Genomic DNA, 14745 nt, shown 5'->3' on the forward strand with positions numbered 1-14745 from the left:
ACCGAACTTTTTGTGAGGACTTCCACTAATTAATTTTCATGGTTAATATGTAACCCAACATCATCGTACCTTCTCCTGTATCATTTGGCTACAATCTATTTTGATCAGGGGATAATAACTGAAATTATAATATGAGGCTCAGATGAATATGGTAGGCGTAAAGTCCTAGAGAGCATGAAACACGATTTAGATTTTCTTATATTAACTTTTTGTTGGGTTAGACAGTGAATAACCGGGAGAAGAGGATTTTGATGAAGACATAATTAAGTAAGTAGAATGTGTTGTTTAACAATTTAAGCTCTTAAATGAGATAGTCTAATTATTCTTTTCATTTTGTAGTAGCTGCATGTAGGAGGTGTACATGGATCGGGTTGGTTCGGATTTTACAAATATCAAACCAAACCAATTGTGTCGGATTTTTAAATTTATAAATCAAACCAAACCAATAAAACTCGGGTTTTTCAACCTTAGGTGTTTTCGGGTTGTTTAGTTTTCTCGGATTTTTTCCGATAAAGTCTTCATACAAAACATATAAAGTGTGCTTCGAATATTTCTTTAGTCCTAGAAAGATACAACTATCTAATTAAGGTGTTTCTTAAGAAAATAACACAAAATGTGAGATGAGTAATGGCATTGTACAAAAATATTCAATCAAAAAGATAATGAAATCGCTAAGCCAAAATGAAAATGATCATAATCCAAAAGTACTAATTCATGCTAAAATAAATACGCCTAATAAGTATTAGTAGATTACATGACTAAATATAAAAGAAAAATTAAATTAAGTTATGTATTTTCACTATGTAAACCAATGCAAAACTAAGAATAGATATCCAACATATTATTGTTATTCCTAGTGTTAGGATTGAATTTCTTTTGTCAACATTAGTATTTATTTGGGCTTTATTTGGGTTACTAACATCCATGTGTTATAAAACTTATTGGACCATTTAAAATTATATGTTCAAGCTTGAAATAATATGTTAAAAGACAAAAATTGGTTGATTTTTTTTTTCTCAATACCAAACTAAGTCAAACCAAATTACTAATTGGGTTTTCTCTCTGTTTGACTCGGATTATCAATTTGATGTGATTTGTCGGTTTTCTTTGTACACTCCTAGCTGCATGTGGCTTCTTCCAAGTTCCGTGGCTTTGAAGAGTGATGATTTTCTGAACATCGTACTTTTGTAGTACAATCTCCGACCAAATAAGTACTCCTTAAGTCCAAAAAAATTGTCTTGATTTGACTTGACACGAAATTTAAGAGATAAATGAAGTTTTTTGAAATGTGTGGTCCAAAATAAGTCTTAAATATTTGTGTGGCTGTAAATCATCTCATAAAGTTAATTTTTATAAATATAGAAATGTGTTAATCTTTTTTTAGATAAACTAACAAGGAAAGTAATACAATTTTTTTGAGATGGAGTAGTATAAATGAATTACTAGCTATCAATTTCATGATAATCTGAATTACTAGCTATCAATTTCATGATAATCTAGACTCTAGGGGGTTAAGATGTGATTTGGACTCTAAACTCTTTGTCATTGCACGCATATAAGATTAAAAAAATATATTTAAGGCTCCATCATCACCTGATTTTTGTTGATATGGTCACTAACCTCCTCACACTAGTAGCTGCCTAGCCGCCCCCTGAAATGACATTTTTTAAGAGAGATTCTCACAACCAACGGGCCTTAGCTGGCTGCTCCACTTAACATCCGTACATTTTCAAATCCAATTATATATATTTATATAATTAGGTAGTTTCAAAGATAATTATATGTAATTTTAATTAACACTAATAAATTAGTTCGCGCTTCGCGCAGTTATTAAAATCTTATAAATTTATGATAATTATATGTAATTTTATTTAATACCAGTAAATTGGCCCGTTATTAAAATCTTAAAAATTTATGAAATTAATCCCTACATTTGGCGTAATTGATTTGTTTCAATAAAAAAATGACATATTATAATAATAATATGTATAAAAAATTGAACTGATATGCTCTAAGCCTTAGATTAACCGAAAGGAAAAGAAATAAACAGAAAAAGGAGCACAAAGAGAAATAAGCACAAAAAAATGATCTACACTTTTATTTGATAAACACTTAATAATCCAATTGAGATGAACATTTAACAATGAAAATAAAATCTATCTTTAAATAAGATGTAATACTACAACAACCTTTGATATATATCTTTCCTTCAATATTCTCCTTAAATCTTTCATTGATCTTCTTATCTGCACCATCCTTCAACAAAATGTGTATTTAACCATTATTTTCATTCCCTTCATCTTCTAGAACTCCTTGCCCGTAAGCATAAGAAAATAAAATTCAGAAAAGGAAATTTAAGCAACAATTTTTGAATCAATTGAATGAAAAAAAAAACTACTAAGAAATACGAGAAAAGGACCAAAATAGTGCATTATCTTTGTGTTTGGACCTAAAACCATATATGTTCTTTTACATGGAACATTAATAATCCATTATGTCTACATAAGTGGTGCACTTTTAGTCAACTCCCAAATATTCTGTTAAAAATTTAATGGAAAAGGGCAAAAATGCCCTTGAATTATTAGAAAAGGTCTAAAAGTACCCTTCATTTATCTATTTTGCTAATAATACCCCCAGTTCAACTTTTTGGCTCATTTATGCTCTTTGACGGTCAACACTAAATTAAAAAAATATATTTAAATTACACATGGAATTAAAATATATTTAAATTACACATGGCATTTTATTACTAGTCCGAATTTCTAAATACAATAAATTGGATTTTTATAAAATCTGGAACAATTGTTTAAATCTGGAAAACTGTTTTTTTTTTAAAGGGTGGAAAATCGTGTTTTTTTTTAACTTGGAAAATTGAATTTTTTTAATTAAAATTTGGATTAATTTTAACAAAAAAAATTCAATTTTCCAAGTAAAATGTGCAAAACTAATACTCCATAATTTTCTTCTAGATTTAAAAAAAAAAATTCTGGATTTTTCTTAAACACGGTTTTTTCACTTTTTGTCAAAAAAATAATCATTTTTTCTAGATTTTTATAAAAATCCAGTTTTCCATTTTTTTCCCCTAAAAAATCAGTTTTCCTAATTCTAAAACAAACCATTTTCTTTTAAAATAATAATTTTGTAGTAATAAAATGCCATGTGTAATTTAAATAATTTTTTGTAAAATTTAGTGTTGACCGTTAGTCAAAGGGTATAAATGAGCCAAAAAGTTGAATTGAGAGGTATTTTTAGCAAAATAGATGAATGAAGAGTATTTTTAGACCTTTTCTAATAGTTCAAGGGCAACTTTGCCCTTTTCCGTTAAATTTTTAACAAAATATATGGGAGTTGACTAAAAGTGCACAACTTATGCAAACATAATGGACTATTAATGCTCCATGTAAAAGAGCATGTATGGTTTTAGGTCCAAACCCAAATATAATAAACTATTTTGGTCCTTTTCTCTAAGAAATACATATATGTGAAAGATTCCAACGTTTCTTTTTGACTATAATCCAAGGTTGTTAAACATAATCTTGCTTCAAATGTTTTAAGGGTGCCATATTATTTTTCCAATGCCCACAATTATATACTATTATTTATTCACAAAAATTTAAGAAGGTGAGATAAAATAGAAGTAATTAATGATGAAGTAACGTAGAATAACAAAAATAGATGAATTTAAAGAGATTTTTGAATCGGTACATTATCTTTTTAATTGAACAGTTGCAATGTGTTGGGTTTTTTTTTTTTGTGAAGGTGTGTACCATCTTTAACAATGCTAATTATGGGGAAGTTAATGCTCCTTATAGGGAATTATGAGGTGATTGTTGGATTTTTTTGAAATATTACATAATTCAAATAAAGGGAATTTAAAGCAAAAACATTGAGGTAAAAGATAAATAAGAATTCTGTTTTTAGATTTAAATACAACAATAACATGCCCAGTAGAATCCCATAACGTGGGTGTTTTTAGATTTAAATAATTCTTTAAAAATAAAGGAAAAACATATTATTAGAACACTTACTTTCATCTCCAAACCAGTTAAATTCCCAACTTTCCTCCTCGAATCTCTTGTGCAAAATTGTCATTCTTATGGAAGATGACAGATTTTTTTCCTCGGTTAACTTCTCGTATCATTCCTTTAAATAGTTATAAAAAACTAAAGAGGAAAAACAGTAATTGAGTGACCTCATAAATGCGCAACAGAGAAAATTTAAAAAGACGCGAAATCATACCCAAAATAGAAGCCAGAGTACTGTTAAAAATCAAAACATAAACTAATAATTAGGATAAATAAAGAGAAAGAAACTCTATATTAATATCTCAGTAATGCAAAAAGAAATGGCAATGTGAAACTATAAAGGCAAAGCAACTGATTGGTATATTGAAACAGATCATTATATTTTAGCAAAAAAAAAAAAAAAAAAAAAAGAAAGAACAGATAATTATAGAAGTAATGAAGTACCAATGACATTAATTGGAGAAAGGAAATGTGGTACAGGAATAGGCGGGGGTTAATTTAGAGATAATGAAGGATGCTTAAGAAAGGCAACGTATGGAAAGGGTGCAAAAGTTTTCTGAAAGGATACGTCCGTTTGTTTTTTACTAATTAACTAATAGATTTTAAAATGAAATAAAGGCAAAAAATTGAGAATAAAGAAAAATAGATTTGCTGGCTTTTGAGGCATGCCACATCACCGGGTCTTTTTCTCGATTTTATATAGATATATAGATTATTGATTGACAATCTAAACAAAAATAAATGATAAGTGACCTGCTATAATATGTTAAATCACGTTGATGGTGTAAAATACGACTGATACTGTTATAACTTAAATTCTTATTTTACTACTATAATAATTAAAGATGTACATACAACAACAACAACAACCCAAAACAAATCACAACGTGAGGTCGGGGAGGAGTAGAGTGTCGTGACGCGACTCTCTACAAGCGGGGCCGAGTGCATTTCCGAAAGACTAATTAAAGATGTACATAATAAAAATAAAATTTCTTTGATTCTTAATTATTTTGTGATAACTTTTAACATTTTTATTTGTTATTATTGTAAACACTTACTTGATATTATATGATAATATGTTCAGATCTTCTACTCTTAAACTTTGCGCAGGTCAAATGGAATCTAATGTATTGAGACGGATTACATAGTTATTTGGTCGCATATTTTACGGTGGTTGTTCTTGTTTTATGTAGTGTACATTAAAAAAAAAAAAAAAAGGGTAGTTGATTATCATAATAAAAGGATACTAGTTGCAGTTGAATAATTATTTGGATGAATTTAGAGTAAGGGATAGGACCATGTATTTCTTTAACCCACTGATTCAGATTACAGTGGTACTGAAGCTCAATTATTTAATGGGAAACATCATTATTAGGCTACAGTATTAAATTAAAGAGAATTGGCGAGAGTTAACATTTTTGATAGGTGAGTTAATTCTTTTTTTTTTTTTTTTTTGCTTTACTCCGGGGGTGGTGAAATTTTTGCAATGAATTCCAACTGAATATCTCAACGGAGAAAGGAAACTGCAATATAAAAATATTTTACGACTATACTGGAACTTGGAAGACAACCACTCATTCCTTTAATCCACAAAAAGGTCAAATAAGAAAATGAGCGCAAGAGTCATCAAGTTCGGTCGTGATGGTGAAAGGTTGAAAAAAAAAGAAAGTGTATTGAAAGAAAAGACAAGAAAAACAAGAGGAAATCATTGCAGATGACGGAACCAGCTACAACATGGTTAAGTGGTGGGGGAACGTGGTTTGGATCAAACTTTCAAAAAAGGGCCACTTTCACTCTACAGTGAAATTAGGTCAGGGTTACAAAAAAGTGGCCAATACACACTCCATCTGTAATTTTTTTTTTTTTTTTTTTTTTCTCCCATTGCTTTCTACTTTTGCTGCTTGTCCCCTTTTCACCTATCCGTCTTCTTTTTTTTTTTTGGAGAAAAGAAGAAAAATAATACATTATCTTTAGGTTTGGATTTAAAATCATATATTTTTTTTTTACATGAAACATTAATAGTTCATTTTATTTGCATAAGTAGTGCACTTTTAGTCTTAACTAGTAAATATTTTGTTAAAAATTTAACAGAAAAGGACAAAAATGCCCTTGAACTATTAGAAAAGGTATAAAAATACCTCTCAATTCAGCTTTTTGGCTCATTTATGCCTTTTGACTAATGGTCAACACTAAATTTTAAAAAAAAATTATTTAAATTACACATCACATTTTATTACTAGTCCGATTTTTGAAATCTGAAAAATTGGATTTTTATAAAATCAGGACCAACTATTTTTTTTTTTTTTAAATTAGGATTGAATTTTTATTAACAAATGTGGAATTTTTTAAATCTGAAAAACTGTTTTTTTTTAATATAGAAAATTGATCTTTTTAATTAAAAACTTGGATTTTTAAATCTGAAAAACTGATTTTTTTAAGTAAAATCTGCAAAATTAATACTCTATAATTTTCTTCTAGATTTAAAAAAAAAAATCTGTTTTTAATTTTTTTAAACAAGGAAACCACACTTTTTGTACAAAATTTTATAAAAAAACACTTTTTCCTTTTTTTTTTTTAAAGTGTCCTAAAAATAAAATCATGAAAATCTAAAAAATTTAGGACAAAAAAAAAAATCAATTTTCCTCATTTAAAAAAAAAAAAACCTTTTTTTCTAGATATGTTAATTATAAAAATCCAGTTTTACAGTTTTTTTTTAATAAAAAAAATTAATTTTCCAGTAATAAAATGCCATGTTTAATTTAAATATATATTTTTTTAAAATTTAGTGTTGACAGTTAGTTAAAGGACATAAATGAGCCAAAAATTTGAACTGAGAGGTATTTTTAGCAAAATAGATGAATGAAGGGTATTTTTAAACCTTTTCTAATAGTTCAGGGGCATTTTTGTCCTTTTTCGTGAAATTTTTAACAAAATATTTGAGAGTTGACTAAAAGCACACCACTTATGCAAATGTAATAAACTATTAATGCTTCATGTAAAAGAATATGTATGGTTTAGGTCCAAACCCAAAGCTAATGTACTATGGGCAATTCGCAGAATTGCCCTTCTTTTGGGGTGGTCTTTAAATTTTGCCCCTCATATTTGAAATCTTTAAATTTTGCCCTTCGGCTAAAACCCATAGGTTCCAGGTTCGAACCCACACACAGTCAAAATTTTTAAAAAAATTCGCAAGGCAGAGTTTAAAATTCGCTATGCCCCCACCGGCATACACTTGTGAAGGAATTACCAAAGTTATGCCGGACTCGGCATACTTATGCCTTATGGGCGGACTTGGCATAAGTATGTCGGGTCCGCTTAACTTTGATAATTCCTTCACAAGTTTAGGCGGAGTCATAAAAAGTTTGCCCATTAAAAGTATGCACCCCACCGGACTTTTAGTTAAACATAACTAAAAGTACGGGAGGAGAAACACTTTCTTAAGATATATATATATATATATTTTTTTTTTTAACTTTTTAAGGTAAACTTTTAGTAATGCCTTAACTAAAAGTGTATCCCATAAAACATAACTAAAAGTATGCCCCATAAGGCGTAAATTTTTCTTAAGGCGTAACTAAAAGTTTGCCTTATAAGGCAAAGTTTAAATTTTGCTATACCCCCTCCGGACTTTTAGTTATGTTTAACTAAAAGTACGCCGGGAGGGTGCGGACTTTTATATATATATATATATATATATATATATATATATATATATATATATATATTTTTTTTTTACTTTTCAATGTAAACTTTTAGTTATGCCTTAATTAAAAAGTATGCCCCAAAGACATAACTAAAAGTATGCCCATAAGACGGAACTTTTCCTTAAGGCATAACTTAAACTTTGCCTTATAAGGCAAAGTCTATGCCTTAAGGAAAAATTCTTGCCTTATGGGGCATAATTTTGTTATGCCTTAACTAAAATTCTGCTCCGTAAGGCATAACTAAACTATGTCTTAGGAAAATTACTGCCTTATGGGCGGACTTTTAGTTATGCTTAGGATCCGGCATAACTTTAGCTTTTCCTTAAAGATTGTATGCTGGATCCGGCATACACTCCCCAGATCTGCCTTGCGAAATTATTTTTTTATTTTATGCCTGAGCGGGGGTTCAAACCCAGAACCTCAGGTATTCGCCCACCTTTCCAAGCGAAGACAACGGCAAAGACCACGAATATGAGGGCAAAATTTAAAGACCACAAATTTGAGGGGCAAAATTTAAAGACCACCCCAAAAGAAGGGCAATCCGCGCAAAAAAATGATGTACTATTTTGGTTATTTTCCCTACTTTTTGCGGTTTACTATCTTTGGGTTAATGATCACGCAGTCCATTGATAAGGATTGTACTCAACGGGTTATTTTGTAAAATATGTGATTAATTCCTTTAAATTTTGACTTATATTAATTGCTTATATCTTGAAAAAAATCTAATAATAAATTCTTGTATACGTGATAGATTAGGCCCAATAACTTTTTTAGTTATCTAATTCTATTGTTGAGTACGCGGTAATAGAGGTTGAGATCTAATCAATTGAACGTTGATTGCTATTAGTGTTGAATCAATTGATTTGAATAATGCATCAGTATGACCCAATCTAATTAAGGATTAATAATTTTATATTTGTATATTTTATTTTAATCTCTGTCATGATTTTACGTGTTGAAGTGTAACGGTTGTGCACTGGGGCAATCGATTGGAAGTGGATTTAGCCTTTTGTCCATGGTTCCGTCTTGAGGGCCTGACTAGAAACTTACCCGATTTTTTTTTGACCTTTTGTCCATGGTTCTGTCTTGAGGGCCTGACTAGAAACTTACCCGATTTTTTTTGAAGTTGAACTTTGAATGATGTGCTGCACTTCATGATCAACCATCATTTGTGTTCTGTATGTGCTGCACTACTGATCAAATAAGACTTGATTTGAACACTTGTCCAATGTAAGAGATTTGGTATTAAAAATTAATTACTATGACAATTGAATAGACTTGGATTAAATTGTACGATAGAGACACAACGAATCTGCTGGAAGAGGAAAACTTTGAGTGGTAAAAGTAGAAAGCGATTGAATTAGATTTCTCCTTTTGTAGTATTAACTATATATATTGGGAATTACAGTGATGCGGAACATGACAAGTGTTCTATAAATTCTTTGCACTATCAAAGTTATTTTAAAAATAATCCCTAGTAATGAAATAGTATTAAGTATAAGTTGTATTAATGCAATGATTAATTAACTACATCAAAGTGTAAAGAAATATTTGCAATGTCCGTTTATGTAAGTTAATTTTTACGTTTTATTTAAGGGAATTTAGTTATATATATTGTTTTAAAAGTTCTCATTATAAGTACAATGTTGTTGTTATACCATAATTATGCCCTTATTATTACTCTAGCTTTCATGTAACATATTTTACTTGCTATTAAGACTTACCTGTATTATATGTCATACTAATTTAATGATGCAATTTTTTTATATATTATCAATATAAAAAAAATTAAATTCACTATTAAGTACCAAATCCTGATCTAATATATTATCGCCAAGTATTCAAATAATCTCAATTGCATATGGAATGGAGTATCTTCTTTTTCGTCCTTCTGGTTTGTTTAAACGATGTAAGAGTTGAATACTTGATATACCTGACTACCAGCACATTCGTGGTTTTATTTGTTTTGAGCATTTCATCCTTTTCCACATGTTTCGCCGTTTCTGTTTTTTGTTTCTTCCCTCTTTTATTTTCCTCAAGTAAGTATTGACGAGCTAAAACAGTCTAGAGATGCTTTTAACACGGCTTAATATTGTTTGCTTTGAGTTAAGTTCCCTAGTTTTTTTTTTTTTTTTTCCTTTTTCTAAAAGCCTCACATTGTAGCTTACTTTTCATTTCAACTATAAATATTAAAGTTTATTTGTATAACCAACAATCTCTTCCTCAAATTAAGTTTCACATACATAGTACCAATAATCATGGGCTAATCTAGAGATTCATTATGTGCCACTGACATTATCCGAGTATTTTTTATGGTCACTACTTCTATTTTGTGTCGGAGTTTCAAAAGCTACAGGTAAAGGTAGTAAACCGACTCATAAACAGGCAAAGACATTAAGCGGGGCCCATGTCATCACTTTGCCGTTTCATACTCGTCTCATCAAATCGTTCGCTCTGATGCTAATTATTGCATTAAAACAAAACCAAAAAACACGCTTAACATGGTGTGATATTGTACACTTTGAATCAAATCCACAAAGCTTTCTCTTAAGTGGTCAAACCTATAAGAATATCTCTACACCATATAGCTTCCTTTTCTTATAAGATAAATATGAAACTTTGTTCGTACACACAATTGAACTCCATTCTGGTGTAATTGTTGTCCACTTTCATTCGTTGCTCAAAACAGCGTGATATCACTCAAAAATTGTAAGGGATCGTTTGGTGCATGATATAGGCTGAGATATCCCAGTACTAATTTTTTGTACAGTGTTTGGTAGGAAGTATAAATTTATCCATCCTGGGATAAATTTATACCTCCTATCAAACACGATACAAAATGAAACATAATCCCAAGGGTGGGATATCCCACCTTATCCCACTAAGGTTGGGATTATTTTATCCCATTTGAAAGATGGGATAAAGTAAATCCCAAAAAGTGGGATAAATTAGTCCGGGGATTATAATCAGGATAATTTTGGCTACCTACCAACCGACCACTAAGTGCTAGTAATATCACCGGAATTAGTGTCTGACGGAGTGCTACTGGTCGAACCTTCGCCACTATTTACTGAACATTACCGTAAAAGAATTTAGATACGACATCCATGACACGAAACATTACTCAGCAACCTCAAGGAGTGAAAAAGAACTAGAAAATTGCTCATATATTTCATTGATATTTACAAGTAAAAAGGACTACGAATTTGATTGAAAGGTACACCAACAGCCATATCTGGTGGCTTCACAGGGGATGCCGGCTGCTGCTGTAACTCATCAACTGGCTTTTCTGGTCGGGGAGGATGACATGGACATGGCAATGCTATGAACTTTGGTACTTCATCTCCAGGCATTAACACTGCTGGCATGTTTGACATTTGGTTTTGCTTCCAATGCTGTAAAACAGAGCAACCATAAAATTCAGCAATAGTCCAGGTTTTTTTCATTTTTGGCCCGTCGGCCGAAATAATTCACGAACGCTGGCCAAAATATATATTTTAATTATGTATATTTATACTTAATATACAAAATCTATACATTTATTGGCTTTTTTTTTTTAACGGTCCAAAAATGTAATTATCCCTAAAATTGTTGTGTGCAGTTAGATGAATTCTGCCAGCACTAGCAGAGGCGGATCTAGGATTTGAAGGTGGCGGGTGCCATAATCTTCTTCAATGTACATCTTGTTAGGAACGTGTATTTAGGTCGGATCAATCACCTTTTATTTTATTCGGGTCAACTTAATAGGATCTTTTTTTTTTTTACAAATATGAAAATTACACCTCAAAAATAAAAAAACGAACATAATTAGCATCTTAAACAAGGAATCGCACCCACTAACAACAGAAGTAAAATGAACATTTTCACCAAGGGACTTGCATCTCTTATGTATATAAAAAAATGAATTTGCACAAGTAAAACAACATCTTCAATAAGGGAATTGCGCTAATCAAAATAAGAAAAATAATAGAAAAACTCTTCAATAGATAAATACTCCCGATAAGTAAATGTAGAATTAGATAAGCTACAAGTTCTCAAAAATAAATCATAAATTTCATTTTTTTTCTAAGTAGTACTTACGAAATTTCCATCATAATTTAAGTAGTAAAGTAATTTAAATTGAATTTAACAATTATAGAATAACATAAATTTTTATAATACACTCCCTCCGTCCATTTTTATTTGTCCATTATAGTAAAAATATATGTCCACTTTTATTTGTAAGTTATAGAGTTTGAAAAACCAAGACATAATTTACCATTTTATACCTATTTTACCCTTATTATTAAGTACTCTAATTCATTTCTCATTTTATTTATTACTTATTAAGAGTGTCCCGAGTCAAATATAGACTAGTAAACATGGACGGAGGGAGTAATAACAAAAGAAATTATAAAAAAAATATTTTTTTTTTATCTTAATCCAAAATTCCCATTGAGATCCAAATTTTTCGATTTAAATACTCACAGATTTGAGATTAAGAGAAATGCTTAATTTAAGGGATTTTAAAGTTTTTATTTGTGTGTTCTCGCTAGAGATCACAGATAAAATAATAGAAAAGAGGAAAGACAATATAAATAATAAAAAGATAAATAGAAACTTAGGGGGGCCGAAAAGGGAATTACTGATATAAAGGAAGAAAAAAGCGCAAAGAAAAATGGGAGTCGAAAAATGTTCAAGATATATTCAAACTTGTCTACTAGCCGTGACACCTTTGTCTAATTTACGACTGGGGGTGGCAGGATCAAATATTTAATCTAATTTAAGCAAATTACAAAAGGACTTGTCGTTTGGTGCATGGTATAAGCTGGGATATCCCAGCACTAATTTTTTGTGTCATATTTGGTAAAAGGTTCTGAATAAATTTATACCTTATACCATACAAGGTATAAAATGCATCCCAACTTAAAAGATGGGATATCCCTTCTTATCCCACTTATCCTGAGATTATTTTTTACCATCTTTTAGATGGTATAAAATAATCTCAAGAGATGAGATAAATTAGTTCCGGAATTATAATTCCGGGATAATTTTGACTAACTATCAAACGACCTTGTATATAAAAAAATTATTTATCGAGGGGTGCCATGCCACCCCAACCGATAGGGTGGATCCCACCCTTGAGCACTAGGCTCCAATAGAACAATCAAGTAAAATTGATTTAAAATAAATTCACTGAATATTAAATATTCCATCTTTTGTATTGTATGTTATCTGACACTCTTTCTCGATTTCAAAAAGAATTACACAACTTAAAATGCTTTCAAATTAATCTTCTCAAAGTTCGTTCAGTTACATGCTCCAATAACTATAAAAATGTCACCCGTGTATAAATTTACAATTTGTAAGGGTACTTTGATATGTGTTAGAAATTTTATCTTTTTAATTTCTTAAATTTTACACTCAGTCAAACACCATCGTATATGAAATGAAATGAAGAGTTTAAATTGAATAACAATGAAATGAGTGTTTTAGTTGATTTATGTTGTGTCTTGTGTGGTTAGAAGAATTGAAAATGGAAATAATATAAAATCTTACCATATGTGCTTGTTTAGATTTCAAATATGAAGGGTCACCGCCGGCCTCGAGGTCTGTGCCATCTGAGAAGGATCGACGGAGAGAACGAAGCTTGTCCCAATGGTAGCAGCAAGAAAAGATGCCACTCAAGCTGAAAATTATCAGCAATAAAAGGGCAGTTCCCAGAGGGAATCCTAGTGAAGGCCTCGATGCATCAGCATGGGGAGGTGCATAATATTGATTCTCCGTCATTCTTCGTGTATCGATAATAATTCGAATTTTCTCCTTTTAACATACAGTGAAAGAATCAACTTCAGTTTAGAGAGAAATATATGGAACTGAGGCTAAATATACAATATAAGTTGTAGTTAATTTGAGAAGAAATGGAAATTGGGAGAACGCTTGGAAGTGAAGGCGGATTTGTTTTGAATAGTTGAGTTGTGAGGCAGAGTGAGTAGAGGGGGGGCAAGAATTTATAAATTTGAGAAGCCTAAAGTTGTGTACGTGTAAAGGTACCTCTGCTGTCCCAGCCAATGTACGGAGAGGACCCACATCTGTTTTTTTTTAGTACTGGAGCAATATTTTCCCACAAAAGAGATTGTGTGAAAAGAAAAGCATATTTGATTCCTTTCTGAAATCTTACTATGAATGGTCTATAAGCGCCGTCAAAAAAGTTCACGGCATTTTAAAACTGCTTCTCAAGAAATTAAGAAAATAATTTTCTTGAAAATTTGTAAATCTATTGAAAAAAAAAAAACACGCGCTCTCGCACACAAACAGATGAGCTAACAGTGTACTGTATGTTTCGTTTCAGCTCTTCCCAACCAATAAAATTAATTCTTTTTTAATTATATAAATAAACACTTATTTTAAATCAAAATAAAAAAATTAAGTGCATACTTATTATTGATCGAAGGAAATATTAAAACTCAGTAGTCGCAAGTAATGATGACCAAAATTTGAATCATCCAAATAACGGCTTTAATATTGCCAGTGAAGTCATGGTCAAACACGCAACCTAATTCCGCTTCATTTCTGTGGTGGAGCATAAGCATTGTGCTAATTGTACTATACATGTTTTAATTTCTTTAATTTCCGTCGTTTAAGTTTTTTGGGAAAAACGCTTCTAAAATTTGAGGCATTAAATTTCTGCTTCAGGCATTAAACCTTTTACATTCACTTTAACAAAATATATGTCAAACTATGGTCGAATTTCAGTAAATTCGATTAAGAAGCGACAACAAGACGAAACTCCACAAAAAAATTTCAAAAAAAATTTGGAAAGTTCGTTGAACAAACTTATAATAAGTTTGCAGTGTGGAAACAAGAAAATAGGAAGTGCCATTCAGCTGGCAAAGACAATGAAATTCTGTGATGTCCTTTTCCATTTCCGGTTCCGCATTCTGAGACTCAGAATCACTTTATTGACGATAACTTGAGTAGTGCATATATCTACCTTAATCTTACCTCTTAAATTTATATAGCATGAAAAGGACCTA

At 30.6% G+C, this 14745-nt stretch overlaps 1 protein-coding gene across 1 annotated transcript; it reads right to left on the minus strand.

Moving 5' to 3' along the window:
- Positions 1 to 10775: 10775 nt before the first annotated feature.
- Positions 10776 to 13697, minus strand: LOC132046728 (uncharacterized protein At5g65660-like). The gene is made up of 2 exons (XM_059437457.1): positions 13268 to 13697; positions 10776 to 11124 (listed from the first exon to the last, which is right to left on the minus strand). The coding sequence occupies exons 1-2, from the start codon at positions 13496 to 13498 to the stop codon at positions 10912 to 10914; spliced, it is 444 nt and encodes a 147-aa protein (XP_059293440.1). The 5' UTR covers positions 13499 to 13697; the 3' UTR covers positions 10776 to 10911.
- Positions 13698 to 14745: the final 1048 nt, after the last annotated feature.

Source organism: Lycium ferocissimum, chromosome 2 (assembly GCF_029784015.1).
Source record: "Lycium ferocissimum isolate CSIRO_LF1 chromosome 2, AGI_CSIRO_Lferr_CH_V1, whole genome shotgun sequence".
In the NCBI taxonomy this organism is placed as follows: Eukaryota; Viridiplantae; Streptophyta; class Magnoliopsida; order Solanales; family Solanaceae; genus Lycium; species Lycium ferocissimum.